The sequence below is a fragment of the Hypanus sabinus genome, chromosome 1 (assembly GCF_030144855.1).
Source record: "Hypanus sabinus isolate sHypSab1 chromosome 1, sHypSab1.hap1, whole genome shotgun sequence".
In the NCBI taxonomy this organism is placed as follows: domain Eukaryota; kingdom Metazoa; phylum Chordata; class Chondrichthyes; order Myliobatiformes; family Dasyatidae; genus Hypanus; species Hypanus sabinus.
The window spans coordinates 143507685-143526754 of NC_082706.1; the positions used below are offsets into that span (position 1 = coordinate 143507685).

The following is a 19070-nucleotide window of genomic DNA, read 5'->3' on the forward strand; positions in this document are numbered from 1 at the left end:
TTGGGCTAGATTTATTAATATCAGGTTTATTATTAAAAGTGGCAAAACAATATCTAACAATATCCAAAATGCTTCTCCAGACTATGGGACTACTCCTCTCTGCAGCCATCTCTGCCATGTGGGAACACGCTTGCGAACAGCAATCTGTTTGGGTTATGAACAATTCTCAAGAAGGGAATCATGCTGTAATCTGGGGTAGACTCATGGCCATAACTCTGCCCATTATAGAACTTTGCCAAATAGTTCAATTCCAGTGTCCCAACTTTGTGGATTTCTTAAATAATGACAGAAAATTTTGGAAAATAAAAGCAGGAAATGCTGGAAATACTCAGCAGGTAATTAGTGATTGATTTGTTATTGTCTCATGTCCCGAGGTACACTGAAAGGCTTTGGTTTGCATACCATCCAGAAAGATCACTTCATACATTAAGGTAGTTAAAGGATATGCAGAATACACAATATATTCCAGTTACAGAGAAATTGCAGTGCAGGTAGACTAATAAAGTGCTAGAGCCACAAAGAGGTAGATTGAGAGATCAAGCGTTTACTTTTTAGTGTATGAAAGGTCCGTTCAAGTCTGATAACAGCAGGATAGAAGCTGTTCTTGGGCCTGGTAGTGTGAGTTTACAGACTTTTGTATCAAAATCAGAACTATTATCACTGCCTTATTGGACAGGAAACTTGTTGTTTTGTGGCAACAGTAAAATACAAAGAAATACAATTACTATAAATTGCAAAACAAATAAGTAGTGCATAAAAAGGAATAGCAAGGTGGTGTTCTTGGGTTCGTAGGCTGTTCAGAAATCTGATGGCGGAGGTGAAGAAGCTGTTTCTGGATCATTGAATGTGGGTCTTCAGGCCACTGTACCTCTTCTCCGATGGGACTGAGGAGAGGACATGTCCTGAATGGTGTCGGTCCTTAATAATGGATGTTCTTCCCAATGGAAGGGGGTAGATTTAGAATGACTGGGGTGGATAGAATCTTTGATTATGTTGGCAGCTTTCTGGAGGCAGTGGGAAGTATTGACTCAATAGAGGGGAGACTGGTTTGCATGATGGACTGGGTTGTGTCCAATACTCCTTACAATCTCTCTGGCCGCATCAGAGGGAAAAGAAAAGGAATTAATATTTCAAATTGAAGACCCTTTGTCAGATTGATGATGGATCTCCTACATTAAACATTACTTCTGGTTCATCGACAGAGACCAACAGACCTGTTGAGTATTTCCAGCATTTTCTGCTTGAATTTTAGATTTCCAGTATCTGCAGTTTTTACATTATCACTTAATAGCAAGATTCAAGATTCAAGATTCGAAAACTTTATTGTCATTCTAATCGTACATCAGCTCTGCAGGGCAGAATGAGACAGCATTTCCCAGGAGCAAGTGCAATCATAACATAACAAATGCAACACTAAATAATAAACACAACAATAAATAGTAAAACACAACAATCACCTGTCGGTTAAAATCAAGTTATAAGTGTCCAGTGCAAGTTAAAAGTGTCCAAAACAGAATCAGGTAGAGCAGCTATTTAGCAGTCTGACTGCCTGTGGGAGGAAGCTGTTTAGTAGCCTTGTGGTTTTAGTTTTGATGCTCCTGTAATGTTTACCTGATGACAGAAGAACAAACAGTTCATGGAGAGGGTGTGAGGGGTCTTTAATGATGTATTGTGTCTTCTGGAGGCATCGACTCTGAAAGAGGTCTTGGACAGAAGGTAGGGAGACCCCAATAACCTTCTCCACTCCCCTAACCAACCTCTGCAAGGCTTTTTTGTTGGCAGCACTGCATTTGGAGTACCAGGTTGTGATGCAAAAGGTCAGCACACTCTCAACCACGCCTCTGTAGAATGTAGTTAAGATGTTAGTGGGGAGTGATGCTTGTTTAAGTTTCCTCAGAAAGTGCAATCTCTGCTAGGCCCGTTTCACAATCCCAGTGGTGTTCCTGGACCAGGTGAGAATGTCTGAGACCTGCACCCCAAGGAACTTGATGTTCTTTTCTGTTCTTTTGCAATTTTTAATCTAAAAGTTTCTTGAAGGTACCCGTTAAATCCATCTCCTTCCATGCTGGACATTGCCAGATCAGCTGACAACCCAAAATATACATTCTTCTCTGGTTCTTTAGTGTATTACCTTCAATCCGAGACACCACATGCTCTTTCCACAGGATGCGGTTTCTCCCCATACCCTTTATCACAACCCTCCATAATAGTTAACACTCTCAGACACTTTCTTTAAACTTCTGAAGAGAATTTTACAACGGGATAGCAGGAGGCATGTAGTTCTTGACATCAGCACATGGTTCAATGCCCAAGGAACACGTTTAAAATTTTACATCAGGGATATGAGAAAGATTTTTTACTTGGTGAGTAATTGTAAGCTAGAACTCCTCAAGTCCCATGTGGTAGGCTGACTTAGAAGGTGAAGGTGCATGGGAACCACATTGACCTGAGAGTTTGAATTCAAAACTGGCTTGCCCATAGAAGATGATATGTAATGATGGAAAACTGGTATTCTGAATGGAGACTTGTGAGCAATGGTGTTCCACAGGGATCTGTTCTAGTTGTGATAGATATATTACTTAGGCAAAAATGTATATGGTAAGTTAGTAAGTGAGCTAAAGGGATTATTCTGTGCTGTACTGTTCTATGTTCTACATTCTATGTTTTATGTAGTAAATTTACAGATGCCACAAAGATTGCTGGTGTTCTGGACAGTGTAGAAGGCTGTCAAAGAATACAGCAGAATACAGTTCAGTTACTGATATGGGCAGGGAGATGGCAGATGAAGTTTTATCTGGCAATTATGAGGTGCTACTCTTATGGGAGGCTAAATGTAAGGGGAAATACGCAACAAATGGCAGTACCCTTAACAGCAATGAAGTACACAGAGATCTTGGGGCCCAAGATCTTAGCTCCCTGATAGAAGGCACACAAATAGATAGCGTGAACAAAAAGGTGTATGAAATGCTTGCCTTTATTGATCAGGACAAAGAGTATAAGCACAAGGAACTCCAATATACAGCTGATATTAGAACCAGATTTAATATCACTGGCATATACCGTGAAATCTGTTGCTTTGTGTCAGCAATACATTGTAATACATAACAATAAAAAACATAAAATGCAATCAGAAGTACATATTAAAAAAAGTAAATAAATAGTGCAAACACGAGGAAACAAATAGTGAGGTAGCTTTCATGGATTCATTGTCCAGTCAGAAATCTGATGGTAGAGCGGAAATAGCTGTTTCTGAAACACTGAGTGTGTGTCTTCAGGCTCCAGTACCCCCACCTCGATGCTGACAATGAGAAGAAGGCATGTCCTATGGGGTGGAAGTCCTTAATGATGGTGTGGTGATATCACGTGCAATGATGTACCAGTACCTGACTGGAAAGCACTGAGCACGTGCGGGGTTTGCCAGACTGTTTCAGCATGTGGCAGGATTAAGTCGTGTTTGTTTATTACTCTAAATAAAGGTTCTCTAATTCTTCCAGAATATGATTCTTTATTGTTAACCCACAGAACATTTAAACAGAAGGAACATAGCATGGTGTCAGAAGTGCTTCTGGAAGAATAATACTGGAGAATTGAGAATCAAGAATTGAAGATAATTGGAAAAAAAAGAAGAAAGAAGTTCGAACAGTAATCGGTGATAAGGAAGGTTTACAACCCCCACCAAAACTTCAGCGGACTGGAAATATAGCAGAGAATTGGAGGATCTTCAAGCAACAGTTTGAACTGTACTTATAAGAGAAATCAGATAAAACCAAAGTTGCGCTTCTGCTCCATGTAATCAGGAATGAAGCGGTAGAGGCATATAATAATTTTGTCTTTGAAGATAGAGATAATTTCTACTTAAAGTCGATATGGTCAGATTTGAAGTATTTTGTATACCTAAGCGTAATTTAACATATGAGCAATACAAATTATTCACTTGTGCGCAGAGGGTTGCTGAAACAATTGATCAGTATGTGACTGAGTTAAGAAAGCGGAGTAGAATGTGAGAGTTTGGATTGCTCACGGACTCTCTTATTAAAGATAGACTGGTTTGTGGCATTCGAGATAATATTCTGAGAGAGTGGCTTTTGCGAGCAAGATTTAAATTTTGAAAAAGCTTTCACGCTCTGCAAAGCTGCTGAGTCTGTAATGTCGCAGGCTGAAGAGCTTTTTGTCAAAAACTGCGATGTAAACACTGTAAAAATGCATGAATATATCAAGAAATATAATAATACGTCGACAAAACCGACAGCGAGCAAGGCGGCATTTGAAGAAAGTCATGTGATCGCTGTGTGTGGGAACACTGTCCAAATCAGTGTTTTGTATATGGCAAACTTTGTTACAGTTGCGGTAAGATTAATCAGATTTCACACTATTGTAGAAGTAGAAAGGAAAATAAGATGAAACAAGTAAATGCAGTGATTGAAGATGAACATGAGGAATTTTATATCGATGCACTTTATGAAAAAGCTGACATGGAGAATGTAAAAGCAGTAGCTGCAATGTCTGAGACGACCAAACAGGAGGCAATTGATGATGTGAAAAAGCAATGGCAGGAAGAGGTTGCTTCAATGCAAGCGATAACAAAAGAGACACTGAGAGAATATGAGATTCAGTCTAATCACCGTCTAGAGCAAGAACGCTCACAGTGGGCACAGTATAAGCAAGAAGTGAAAGCACAAGTAACAGAATTGAGAAGTTTTATTGAAATGGTGAAGTCTCAGCATAAAAAAGAGATTACACAGTTAATGAATGAACTAGATGAAGAAGAAAAGATCCGCATTTCATTACAAATGGAAATGGAAAGAATTAGGAAAGATACAGTCCAAACAGAAGCAGGGAAGCAGATTGCTGAGGAGGGTAGTGTGAACTGTTTACCTGAAATTCCAGATTCTAACCAGGAGACATGTGAGAATATACCAAACAGTTTAGTTAAGACACATAAAGAAAAGCTTAAAGCAGAAAAGAAGAAGAGAAATAAGGGTCATGGCTCAGATAGCAAAGAGCTAACTTCAGAGTTTCCATTAGCTGATTTGTTTATTGGTTAATGTTGTTATTTGTTTTTATTTTGAAGGGAAGGAAGATGTGATTCTTCAGAGATTCAGTTAACTGATGCAGATGAGACAAAACATGAAATAATAATAAGGAAACACAAGATCTGTGTGTACCACTTAGAAGGTCTACTCCTGTTTGTAAATCCATACAGAGACTGATAGAGACTCAATGACTTATGTATTTGTTTTAATTGACATTGTTAATTGTTTTTCTTTTTAAGGAAGGGAAGATGTAGTGATATCACATGCAGTGACGTGCCAGTACCTGATTGGAGAGCACTGAGCATGTATGAGGTTTGCCAGAATGATTCAGCATGTGGCGGGATTAAGTCATGTTTGTTTATTACTCTAAATAAAAGTTCTCTAGTTCTTCCAGAATATGATTCTTTATTGTTAACCCATGGTATGTTTAAACAGAAGTAACATAATAGATGGATGCCTCCTTTCTGAGGCATCACCTTTGAAGGTGTCCTTGATGCCGGGGAGGCTAGGGCCCATGATGAAGCAGGCTTAGCTTATAACTTCTTGTGGTTTTTCCCCATCCGGTACACCCTCCATACCAGATGGTGATAGAATGTTCTCTACGGTACATATGTAGAAATTTGTGAGTGCTTTAGTGATACTCCAAGTCACCTCAAACTTGGAATATACAGAAATATAGCTGCTGTTGTGTCTCCTTTATAATTACATCAACATGTTGGGCCCAGGAAGGATCCTCAGAGATGTTCACACCCAGGAGCTTGAAATTGCTCATCATTTCCACTTGGTGAGGACTGGTGTGTGGTCCCTCGACTTCCCCTTTCTCGAGTCCACATTCAATTCTTTGGTCCTACTGATGCTGGGTTGAAGTTTGTTGTAATACCACTCAACCAGCTGATCCATCTCTTTGTCACCATCTAAACTTCTATCAACAATAGTTGTGCCAATGGCAGATTTATAGATAGAACTTGAGCTGTGCCTGGCCACACAGTCATGGGTGTTGAGAGAGCAGAGCAGTTGATAAACACACACCCCTGAGGTGTGCCAGTGTTGATTGTCTGCAAGGAGGAGATGTTATTTCTGATCTGCACAGACTGTGGTCTCCCAGTGAAGAAGTCAAGGATCTATAAAACTATGGTTGGTGTATTGTGTGCAGTCCAGGTTGCCACATTACAGGAAGGATGTGATGGCTTGGGAGAAGAAACAGAAGGCGTTTACCAAGATGCTGCTTGGATTAGAGAGCACAGGCTATAAGAAGAGGTTGGGCAAAATGGAGTGGCAGAGGCTGAGGGAAGACCTGATAGAGATTTATAAGATTATGAAAGCTAAGATAGAGTAGGCAGTCAGAATCTTTTCCCATGTAGAAATATCAACTATCAGAAAAGCAGCATGGGGCTTCATAAACATTGGGCACAGGTTTAAGTCAAGAGATAGCAAGTTTAAAGGAGTGTGAGGCAAGTTTATTTTAAAACACAGAGTGGTGGATGCTGGAACACATTGCCAGGGATAGTGGTGAAGGCAGATACAATAAAAATGTTTAAGAGGCATTTAGACAGACATATGAATAGGCAAGGAATGGAAGGAATATGGACTATGTGCAGGCAGATGGGATTATTTAACCTGGCATCAAGATTAGCAAAGACGAGGTAGGCTGATGGGCTGGTTCCTGTGCTACATTGTTCTATCGTCTGTGTTTTCCCCTCTTTGCAGATGCCACTTGGAGAATTTCTGATTTGATTACAGATTCCCAGCATCTGCAGGATTTTGCTTTGATTTAAAAAGGCCGAGGCAGCCAGGCCTATTGATAATTTTCTTTTCAGAAAGTCCTTTTTTTTAGTGGTTTCTGTAATGTATTTTACAAATCAAAGAAAAGTTGTTTAACCATCATCAATAATCATTTAATCATGTAATTTATAATTCACCCTCTCTCTGATTGGTTGAAGGCAAGTGGTTGCTGTGAGGATGGATACTGTCTGTCAAGTGACCAGTGGTTGGTGGGTTAGTGGGTTGGGTGGAAGGGTTGCAAATTGGCACCCAAAAGAACCAGAATCCCATGTGAACTAGCTTGCAGGAGCATTTCTATTTACCCCACCTGTTACCCATGCACACTCAGTTTTCAGAGCTTTAGACAAAACACAGAAAATGCAAAAAAAAGTGCATATTTTTATTACTTACCATGGCTGGCAATCAAAATAGACTGGTGAGATGTGAACCCTTTCTGGCTTACCTGTGCTTTGTTGGACTTGGTAAACTGTCAGACGACCATATACTGTAGTGAATCCCGGGTTAATATATCGGAGGGTGATGCGGAATAAATTGCGGTTTCTACCGTTCACATGCACTGTTACCCTCACGTTACTCTGCAAAAGTGAAGTTAATTAACACGTGACTGGTGAGTGAGCTTCAGAGAAAGTAGAGTTCCGGGATCCCGTGCAGAACAACAATCATCCCGGTGAGAGGAGATCCTCCACAGTCACCCCATGGGGATAAGTAGGGCAGGAGTTAGTAGGTTAAGTGCAGATTGTAAGTGGGGAAAGCAGATGCAGAAAAGAAGCCACTTACAGTTACAGCAAGAATCAACATTTACTTCCTCAGTGACTGAGATCCTTCCTCTAACAGGCTTGGGAACACGGCTCTTGTAACGGAAGATTATGCGGAACAGGTTAGGAGAAGTCACAGTGATAGACATGATCACTGCTGGCTGAGAAGAGAAAAGCAGTCAAAGCAGCATAAGGGAAAGTCCTCAACACCACCCTGAAAGAAGCAATCATTCCCCACAGAGTAAACAATACAACTCACAACCACACTACAGGAAGCAGGAAAAGGAGCTGGAAGATTCAAGAACACACAAGGATATTTCAGACCAAAAGTTATAAATTTGCAAATGATCATTTCATAACATTTAGCATGATAGCTTATCACACTTGTGAACTCTTTCTTGTGTGAGCCAATAGCTTGGTTATACTTAGACTATGAATAGGGCTTATACTATGAATGGTAGGGGAATGGAACGGAGGGACTCGAAGCCCAAGTGCATTGCTTGTTGAAAGCAGCATCAGAAGTACACAGTGTGCTGGAAAGTCATTTAGCATACAGTCCTTCATCAGTCAGGGCACTGAGTATCAGAGTTGGGACGCTATGTTGCAGTTGTGTAAAGTCTGTGTCCAGTTTAGGTCACACTGCTTAGACGAGGAAAAGATTTCTGAGGATGTTAGTAGGATTGGAGGGCCCGAGTAAAAGGGAGAGGTTGGGCAGGTTAGGTCTTTATTCCTTGGAATATAAGAGACTGAGGGGTGACCTTATGGGAGTATTTAAAATTAAGAGAGGCATTGATAAGATGGACAGTAAAAGTCTTTTTTTTCTAGGGTGGTGAAGTCCAAAACAAAGGGACATAGATTTAAGGTGAGAGGGGAAACATTTAAAAGGGACTCAGCAGCAAAATTTTCATGTAGTGGCTGGTGAGTCTATAGAACAAGCTGCCAGAGGAAGTGGCTGAGGCAGGTGCAAAAGTATTATTTAAGAAGCACTTGGATAGGTACATGAAGGGGCAGGATTTGGAGGAATATGGGCCAAGCACATGAAATTGGGACTTGCTAGGAGTACACTGCAATCAGTACGGACTCATTCGGACACAGGCCCAGTTCCTAAGGTGTATAAGTCTTTGACTTAACTGGGAAAATCCAAGACAGGAAGATTAGCCTTGGATGGACAGACTTGTTGGAAATAAAGGTGAGGGAAATATGGAGGACACATTCACATTACCTCAGTAAAGCAGCCAGCATAATCAAAGACACCACCTACCTCAGACATTCTCTCTTTAACCCCTTCCTATTGGGCAGCAGATACAATAGCCTAAAAGCACGTAGCACCAGGGTCAAGGTCATCTTCTGTCCCACTATCCAGACTCTTGAATGAACCTCTTTTATGACAAGATGAACTCTTGGCCTCACAAACGACCTCACTATGATCTGGAATTTTACTGTTTACCTGCACAGCATTATTTCCATAACTTTTACACTTCATTCTGCATTGTAACTTTACCTTATTCTAACTCACTGTGTGATGATTTGGCCTGTATAAACAGTGTGCAACACATGATTTTTCACTATATCTTGCTACATGCTACAACAACAAATCAATGGCAATACCATGACAATAATCTTAAAAGTTGACCCAATCCTAGTGGTTCAATTGAGTAAAGTCGTGAATAATAGCATCATACAGCAGAGAAACCTTGCCCATGCAGACTGCTTTGCCCATCAACACTAATCCCACTTACCCCTGATAGGACATATTCTTTTATGCTTTGCCAAGAAACACAAGGTTTAAAAAGAGCTCAGGGGGTTTCAGCTTCTTTGCAGCCAGCGGCAATCAGCACAGGGCCAATAAAAAGAAGAGGTGTATGCGGAGAGGCCATTGTTGGAGTGGGCATTATTAGAGTGGTCCAGCTCAACAGGCTAAGGTGAGAATAGGTTTGGGCAAGCACAGTTGGAGATTCTGAGTAGGCAAACAAGAAAGTTTCTAGTAAGTTCCCCCCCCCCCCCCCCACCGTTAGTACATAGTAGCTAGTGCACTGAGAATGGGCCCAGAAGTATGCTCCTTGGGTGAAATATGGGGAATTTGGGAGACCTCCAGTCTCCCTGATAACCACAACAGTATGAAATGCATCAAGCTACAATTCCTTAGACATTGTTAAGGAACTGGAGCTACAGCTCGATGACCTTGGGCTCACATGCGAGAATGAGGAGGTGATAGATAGGAGATGGAGGTAGTCATCTCTAAGTTGCAGGAGGCAGGTTCCTCTGTGACTGTAAGGAGAGGGAAAGGGAATAACTAGCCACTGAAGAGCATCCCTGTGGCCATTACCCTCAATAATAAGTATACTACTTTGGACAATGTTAGAGAGAAACAACCTACCAGGGGAAGCCATGGCGATCCGGTCTCTGGCAATGAGGCTAGCTCTGTATCTTAGATGGGAAGGGGAGAAGGAAAGGAGGAATGCAGTATTGATAGGGGATTCCATAATTGAGGAGCAGAAAGCAGACCCTGTGGACGTAAAAGAGACAACCAGATGGGATGTTGCCTCCCAGGTGCCAGGGTCAGGGATGTCTCAGATTAGGTCCACAGCGTTCTGAAGGGGGAGTGTAGGTAGGAAATGGAAGGAATTCATGCGGAGAGAATAGAGGGAGATAGGTGAAAAGCAGGACCTCCAGGATAGCAATCTCTGGATTGCTGCCTGTGCCATATACCAGTGAGGGTAAGAATAGGATCATTTGGTAGATGAATGCATGGCTGAGGAATTGGTGCAGGGGGCAGGGTTTCAGGATTCTGGATCATTGGGATCTCTTCTGGGGAACATATGACCTGTACAAAATGGATGGGTTACTCCTGAGCCTAAGGAGGACCAGTATCCTTGCGGGCAGGTATGCTAGAAGTGTTGGACTGATCTGGCAGTGGGAGGCGAACCAGAGTAATAGGGATGAGGGTGGGGCAATTGGTATACAAGTAGATGCAGTTTGTAATGAGACTGCCAGGAAGGACAGCAAAATGATGGAGCAAAATTGCAGTCAGTGGAATGACTGCATGAGGGGCCAGAATCAAAAAGGGTGATGAATACAGGACTGAAGGTGTAATATTTAAATGCACAGAGTATACAGAGTAGGGTACATGATCTTAAAGTGTAATTAGAGATTGCCAGGAATAATATTGAGAGTATCTTTGAGTCGTGCCTGAAAGAAGATCATTGTTGGGAGTTTAACATCTAAGGATACATATTATACAGAAAATACAGACAGGTAGGCAGTGGGGGGGGGGGGGGGTGGCTCTGATGGTAAAAAATGAAATCAAATCCTTAGATAGAGGTGACATAGGATCAGAAGATGTAGAATCCTTCTGTATACAGTTATGAAACTGCATGTGTAAAAAGATGCTGATGGGAGTTATATACAGGTTGTTGAACAGTAGCCAGGGTGTGGGATACAAATTACAATAGGAGATAGAGAAGGCATGTAAAAGGGGCAATGTTGTGATAATCACGGAGGATTTCAATAAGCAGGTAGATTGGCAAAATCAGGTTGGTGCTGCATCCCAAGAGAGGGAATTTGTAAAATGCCTATAAGATGGCTTTTTAGAGCAGCTTGTCGTTGAGCCCACGAGGGTTAATTGCAATTCTGGATTGTGTGTTACGTAATGACCCAGATTTGATTAGGAAGCTTAAGGTAAAGGAATCCTAAAAGATGTGCTGGCATTGGCAAGGGTCCAGAGGAGGTCCATAAGAATTACCTCAGAAATGAAAGAGTTAGCATATGAGGAGCATTTGGTGGCTCTGAGCCTGTAGTCATTAGAGTTTATAAGAATGAAACCTCATGAATATTGAACGATCTAGATAGAGTGGACATGGAGAAGATGTTTCCTATCATGTAGGAGTTTAGGACCAGAGGGCACAGCATCAGGATTGAGAGATGTACACTCAGAACAGAGATGAGGAAAAATTACTTTAGCCAGAGGGTGGCGAATCAGTGGAATTCATTGCCACAGATGGCTGTTCAGGCCAAGTTATTGAGTATATTTAAAGCAGAGGTTGAGAGGTTCTTCATGAATCAGGACACCAAAGGGTACAGGGAGAAGGCAGGAGAATGCAGATGAGACAGATAATAGATCAGCTATGATGAAATGGCGGAGCAGACTTGATGGGTGTATGGCCTAATTCTGCTCCTATGACTTAGGGTTAGGGTTAGGGTCAGGGTCTTACATAAGTGTCTGCTAAATGTCTCTTAACATAGTAAACTTATCTGATCCCACCACCTACTCTGGCAGTGTGTTCCAAATATCAACCACTCTGTGTAAAAACAAGACTTGCTTCTGAAATTCCCTTTAAAACTCCTTTCTCTCACCTTAAAACTGTGTGTTGTTTTAATACCGCCAAAAGATATTGAAAAGATTCTATTTCCCCTGTTGTTGCCTCTCGTGATCTTATTTGGCCATCCCGTGGCGACCTTTGCTCCAGGGAGAACAGGCCGAACATACCTAATTTCAACCAACATCAAAAATCCTGCAATCCAGGCAACATCCCAAATACCAGCATCTTTCCCGTAATACAGCAGCCAGAACTGTACACAATAACCAAGCTGACCGGTTTGCCAAGTTGCAACATAAATGCCCTATTCTTATACCCACTCCATCTACAAATTCAAGTCCTATCAACAAGTATTGGCACTTTCAGGGAAATATGGGCTTACACCCCCAAGTACTTTCTGCAAACCTACATTCCTCAGTGGCCTAAATTTAGAGTATTTGACTTTCCAAAATGCATCACTTAGCTTTGTAGGGAATTCTATCTACTAACACTCTGCCCAACTTCCCAACTAATCTTCATCCTGCCTTTGACAATTTTCTTCATTATTCACATTACCAAATTTTGTGCATCTGTACTTGTAATAATCAAACCTCCTACATTCACTTCTAAGTAGTTGATGCCCATCAACCTAACAAGGATCCTAGCACCAATCCCTGCCATACACCGCTGGTCACAGAGACTTCCAGCCAGAAAAGAATCCACCTACCACTTCCTTCTGCCTCCTGTCACTAAGCCAAGTTTAGATTTAGTTAGCCTTCCATTCCCCGTAATCAGGTTACTATGGGGAACTTGTCATGTGGCTGGCAGAAGTCCATATAGGCAACAACTACCATCTTGCCTTCATCAATCTCCCTGGTTACCCCTTCAAAAACTTAATCATATTAGTGACCCAGGATTTCTCCATATAATACAGAGAGTCGAGGAGTTGATAACTGAGGGATCAGGAGAGGATTCGGCCTGAGAGGGCTGTCAGTGTAGAATAACGGACAATGCCTTAAATGTGAGTCAGGATGTTTAAGGAATTCTTTCCCACATGAAAGGAATCTGAAATTTCTTCCTCCAAGATGGGTAAAGAGATCAGCTGGAGATTTCAAATCAGAACCATATTTATTATCATTGTCATATGATGTGAAATTTGTTCTTTTTCCAGCAGCAGTACATGGCAAAAACATAGATTTACTATAAATTAAAAAATAATTAGTGCAAAAGAATAATTTTGAGGTAGTGTTCTTAGAAGCTCCAATGCACAGGACCACAAGAGGCTGCACAGGGTTGTAACTCAGCGAGCTCCACCAAGGGCACAACCCTCCCCACCGCTGAGGGCATCCTCAAGAACTGGTGCCTCAAGAAGGCAGCGTTTATCATTCAGGACCTTACAATCTGGAATATGTTCCCTTCTCATGACTACCATTGGGGAGAAAGTACAAGGGCTTGAAGTTCCACACTCAACGATTCATAAAAACACAAGAACTAGGAGTGAGATTCAGCCTATTGAGCATTCTCTGTCATTCAATAAAATCATTGATGACCTGGCCATAGACTCAACTGCCCTCTCCCTATATCAGAAGCAGCTTCTTCCCCTCTGCCCTCAAAGAGTCACAAAGCATAGAAGGAGGCCCTTCGGCCCATCACATCCATGCTGACCTTGTTGCCCATCAACACTAATCCCATTTACTTGCATTAGGATCCTATCACTCTGTGCCTTGCTTAAATAACTGTCCAAACATGGTCAGTGCAGCAACTGTATCTGAGGTTGACAAATTTTAGTTGAGTAAAGATTAGGGCCAGCATACACAAGCATCTGATCATTTACATAAGATACACATTAGCAGTTTCCAGAAGCTCAAATGGACCCAGCAGGGACTAATTACTGGGTCAGATTTAGGTTAGACCAGCAAGAATTCTGATGAAACACTGGGTCAAGATGCTCTGACTGTGCACTTTATCCAGCTCAGAACAGTTTACTAAATGTTTCTGCTTATATGCTCTGATCTTGATCAGTAGCAACATAGCTACACTTATCTGACCGAATAAATGCCTTTGGGTCAGATTGAGTCAAAGTAGATTAGTTTATTATTGCCACATGTACCGAGATACAATGAAAAACATGTCTTGCATATTGTTCATACAGATCAATTCATAACATTGAGGTAGTACAAAGCAAAACACTAACAAAGTGCAGAAGAAGTGTTACAGTTACAGAGAAAATACTCTGCAGGCAGACCATAGGGAGCAGCAAGGCCATAATGAGGCAGGCTGTGAGGTCAAGAGAGGATTGTGAGTTATGGGGAACTGGCACAGGACAGGAGACGAGACGGGGTATTTCAGCCACAATCATATTGAATGGTGGAGCAGGGTCAAGGAGCTGGATGCCTACTCTGGCTCCTACTTCCTTGTGTTGTTGTGAATGATTCAGTGGATGTCAATGGTGTGGCTTGTGAAGACATTTGGTGAAGTCCTTTTGAACAGAACATTAGCTGAAAACTAGAATTGTTGCCCTGGTCAGGAAGCTGGCTGAACAATGTTTAGCAGAGCAGGAAGGTGGGCTGCTGTGAATTGCCACATTATGAACAATAATGTCCCTTAAAGATTTGTCTGAAAGTTCAGCCAGGGATGTTGCCTGGACTGGAGAGCTTGAGTTACTGAGATTCAGACAGGCTGGAACTTTTTTCCCCAGACTGAAGGAGTTAAAGGGTGACCTTAGAGAGTTCTGTAAGATGATGAAGGTCAAAGATAAGGTGAATAATTCCAGGGTAAGATAGGCTAAAACTGGAAGTCGCTGGTTAAGGTGAGAGGTGAACGTCTTAAAGCAAACCTGCGGCACAGGTTTTTCGCGTAGAAGGTGTCGCGTATATAAGGCCATAAGGCATAGGGGCAGTATTAGGCCTTTCAGCCTATTGATTCCATTCCACCATTCCATCATGGCTGATTTATTATCTCAACCCCAATTTCCTGCTTTCTCCACATAACTTTTAACTTGATTAATCAAGAACCTATTAACCTCTGTCTTAAATATAACCAATGACTTGGCCTGCACAGCCATCTGTGGCAATGAGTTCCAAAGATTCCTCACCCTCTGGCTACAGAATTTTTTTCCTCATCTCTATTCTGAATGGATGTCCCCCTGGTCTTAATCTCTGCCACTATAAGAAGCAGCTTCTCCACATCCACTCAATCTAGATATTTCAATATTCAATAGTTTTCAATGAAGTCCTCCCTCATTCTGCTAAACTTCAGAGTACAGGCCCAGCATCTCATACGTTAACCCTTTCATTGCAGGGATCATTCCTGGGAACCACCTCTGAACCTTCTCCAATGCCAGCATATCTTTACTTAGATAAAGGGCCCAAAGCTGCTCATAATACTCCAAGTGTGGTCTGACCAATGCCTTATAAAGCCTCAGCATTTCATCCTTGGTTTTATATTCTAGTTCTCTCGAAATGAACGCTAACTTTACGTTTGTCTTCCTGACCAATGACTCATCCTAGAAGTTAATCTTTAGGGAATCCTGCATAAAGACTCTCAAGTCCCTTTGCACACCTGACTTTTGAATTTTCTCCACATCCAGAAAATAGTCCATGTTTTTATTCCTTCTACCAAAATGCATGACCCATGTACTTCCCTACTCTATATTTCAGCTGCCACTTCTTTGCCCATTCTCCCAATCTGTCCAAGTCCTTCCTCAGATAATGTGCTTCCTCAGCACTACCTGCCTATCCACCATATGACCCACAAGCCTGACTATAAAGCTATCAACTCCTTCATCCAAATCATTGACATATAATGTGGAAGGAAGCGGGGCTAACACTGAGGAACACCACTAGTCACTGGCAGCCAACCAGAAAAGGCCCCCTTTATTCTCATTCAACACCTCTTGCCTGTCAGCCAATCTTCTATCCATGCTAATATCTTTCTTGTAATAACATTGGCTCTTATCATGTTAAGTAGCTTCATGTGCAACGACTTGTCAAAGGCCTTCTGAAGATCCAAATACACAACATGCACTGAATCCCCTTTGTCTATCCTGCCTGTTATTTCCTCAAAGAATTCTAACAGATTTGTCATGCAAGATTTCCCCATGTTGACTTTGGCCTAGTTTTTGATGTGCCTCCAAGTCAGTGCGCAAAGGCAGTGTGCAGTCTAATAGTAACTGATCACCTTAGTAACTTTCTTGTGATTTCAAGACCCTGTTGGGCATCGCTAATGTGGAATGCTGCAAGTCTGATTCACTGATTTATTGGTGGCCAGCACTGGATTTATTGGTGGCCTCTTTACAGCTGCCCAGGAGAGAGGCATTGGAATTGGTGCGCGCCACTGGGGGCAGTCTGGCGTGACAACAAAGTTCGAGTTGTGCTGCCCCCTAGTGTTCACTCGGCAGAAGACAAGTTGCATTGTGGTTGAAGATTTCTGCTACATTCACAGACTCAGAGTCTTGGACTATAGTTTTTCATGTGACCACATTTTACTGATTACTTATATGTGCTATATGTGCTTTGAGCAGTGTGTGACTGTTGGTATGTTTTTCACCTTGGCCCTGGAGTAACACTGTTTCACTTGGCTATATTGAATGACAACTAAACTTGAATTTGAAATACCCTGAAACCTCACCCTTAATATTAGACTCCAACATTTTTCCAACCACTGAAGTCAGACTAACAGGTCTAAAATTTCCTTTTTCTGCCTCCCTTCCTTCATAAAGGGTGGAAAGACAGTTGCAATTTTCTAGCCCTCCAGAACCATTCCAGAGTCTAGTAATTCTTGAAAGATCATTATTAATGCCTCCACAATCTCTTCAGCTACTGCTTTCAGAAACCTGATGTGTAATACATCTGATCCAGGAGACTTACCTAATTTCAGACTGCAGCTTCCCAAGCAACTTCACCTTAATAATAACGACACTCACTTCTGCCCCCGACACTTTTACATTTCTCGCATTCTGCTAGTGTCTCCACTGTGAAGACTGGCAGACAATACATAAATTAAGATCCTCCACCATTTCTTTGTTCCCCATTACTACCTCTCCAGTATTGTTTCCCAGCGGTCCGATATCTACTCTCACCACTCTTTACACAGTATATCTGAAAAACCTTTTGGTGTCCTCTTTTATATTATCGGCTAGCTTCCCTATATATTTCATCTTTTCTCTCCTTACAGCTTTTCTCGTTTCCTTCTTTTTTTTTTAAAGCTTTTAAATCTTCCACCTTCCCACTAACTTTTTGCTATATTGTATGCCACTCCTTTGCTTTTATGCTGACTTTGACTTCCCTTGTAAGCCACAGTATCCTCATCCTCCGTTTAGAATACTTCATCTTTGGGATGCATCTTTCCTGCGCCATCTGAATTGCTCCCACAAACTGCTGTTCTGCTGTTGTCACTTCTACTGTTTGCTTCCAGTCAACTTTGGCCAGCTTCTCTCTCATGCCTCTGTAATTCCCTTTACTCCACTGTAATACGGATACATTTGATTTTAGCTTCTCCTTCTCAAACTTTTATAAAATTCTTTTATACTATGATCACTGCCTCCTCAGTTTCCCTTATCTTGAGATCCCTAATCAAATCTGGGTCATTACATAACACCCAGTCTAGAATTATCATTCACTTCATGGGTTCAACCACAAGCTTCTCTAAAAAGCCATCTCGTAGACATTCTACAAAGGCCCTCTCTTGGGATCCAGCACCAACCCGGTTTTCCCAATCTACCTGTATGTTGAAATACCCCATGATTATCACAACATTGCTCTTTTTTAAATGCCCCTTCTTTCTCCAGTTGTAATTTGTAGCCCATATACTGGCTGCTGTTCAGGGGCCTGTATGTAACTCACATCAGAATCTTTTCACCCTTACGGTTTCTTAATTCTACCCACAATTGTTCTCCATCTTCCAATCCTACATCAGCTCTTTATAAGGATTCAGTTTGAACTTTGAACTGTGATTTCATTTTTTACTATCAGAGCCACCCCCTCTGCCCATCTGCCTGTCCTTTCAATGCAATGTGTATCGTTGGATGTTCAGTTCCCAACTATGATTTTCTTTCAGCCACAACTCAGTGATGCCCCCAACATCATACCTGCCAATCTCTAACTGCACTACAAGACCATCCACCTATGGAATAAAGTGCCAGGTGGAAATGGTAGAGGCGGGGTAAAATTTCATCAGTTGGTACTATTTGGATAGTACATGGAGAGAAGAGGTTGAGAGGGATATGGACTAAACACGGGCTCATTGGACCAGCGTAGATGGGCACCATGGTTAACACAGAGTCCGGAGCTATTGGGCTGAAAGGCTTCTTTCCATGGTGTAGGATTCTATGATCAAATACATATACACGAACGAGTACTTTTCCGAGTTTCCTAATGACAAAGATGTCGTTGGAAGTGCTGGACAACAGAGAATGGAATGGTAAATCTGTTTCATTATTAAGCCAATGTGAGGTTATCAGTTTAGGGCCTAAAGAAAATCAAACAGAGCACTTTCTGAGCAGTGGAGAGTTTGAAATAGTGGAGGTTCTGGGTAATGGCGGAAATATGCAGAATCATACTGCATGGGAACAGGCACTTTGGCTTACTTCGTCGTGCTGTGCTGATCAGGGTGCCCACCTGAGCTAATTTGTCCCTATCCCAAAGCCCTTCTACACTTGAACTTATCCAAATGTCTTTTAAATGGTGGTCCTGTATCTGCTCAACCATTTCCTCCGGTAACTTATTCTATATACAGACCATCCCCTGTGTGACAAAGTTGTTGCTCAGGATACTTTTAAATCATTTGTCTTTCTCCTTAAATCTATGCTCTCTAGTTTTAAGTTCAATTTCCCTGGGAAAAATCTGCATTCACACTATCTATACCCCTCATGATTTTATACACCTCCAGAAGGTCTTCTACATTCCAAGGATTAAAGTCCTAGCCTACCCAACCTCTCCCTATAATTCAGGCAGAGATGCAGGTGTAGTTATGTTCAGAGAATGGTAGACAGGGAGGAGATACTCATTTGTAGAAACACAAAGGCCCTGGTTAATCCACAATTGTGACTAACCGGCATCTCTGGGCTTCACATGAGGACACACAGCCTTAGAGTGAGTAAAATAACAACCCTCAAACATGTGGGGAGTTCACACGTACCAGGAATACACAAACTGGGGCTGGTATTCCCTGGAATTTGGAAGCTTCACTGATAATTTTATAGAAAC

The 19070-nt window shown here is 41.7% G+C and overlaps 1 protein-coding gene across 1 annotated transcript in view; it reads right to left on the minus strand.

Moving 5' to 3' along the window:
- LOC132404944 (laminin subunit alpha-3-like) overlaps window positions 1-19070 on the minus strand; it is a 307054-nt gene that overhangs the window by 153656 nt on the left and 134328 nt on the right. Inside the window, 1 exon segment of the mRNA XM_059989599.1 lies at window positions 7258-7408. Within this exon segment, the coding sequence (XP_059845582.1) occupies window positions 7258-7408 (151 nt within the window).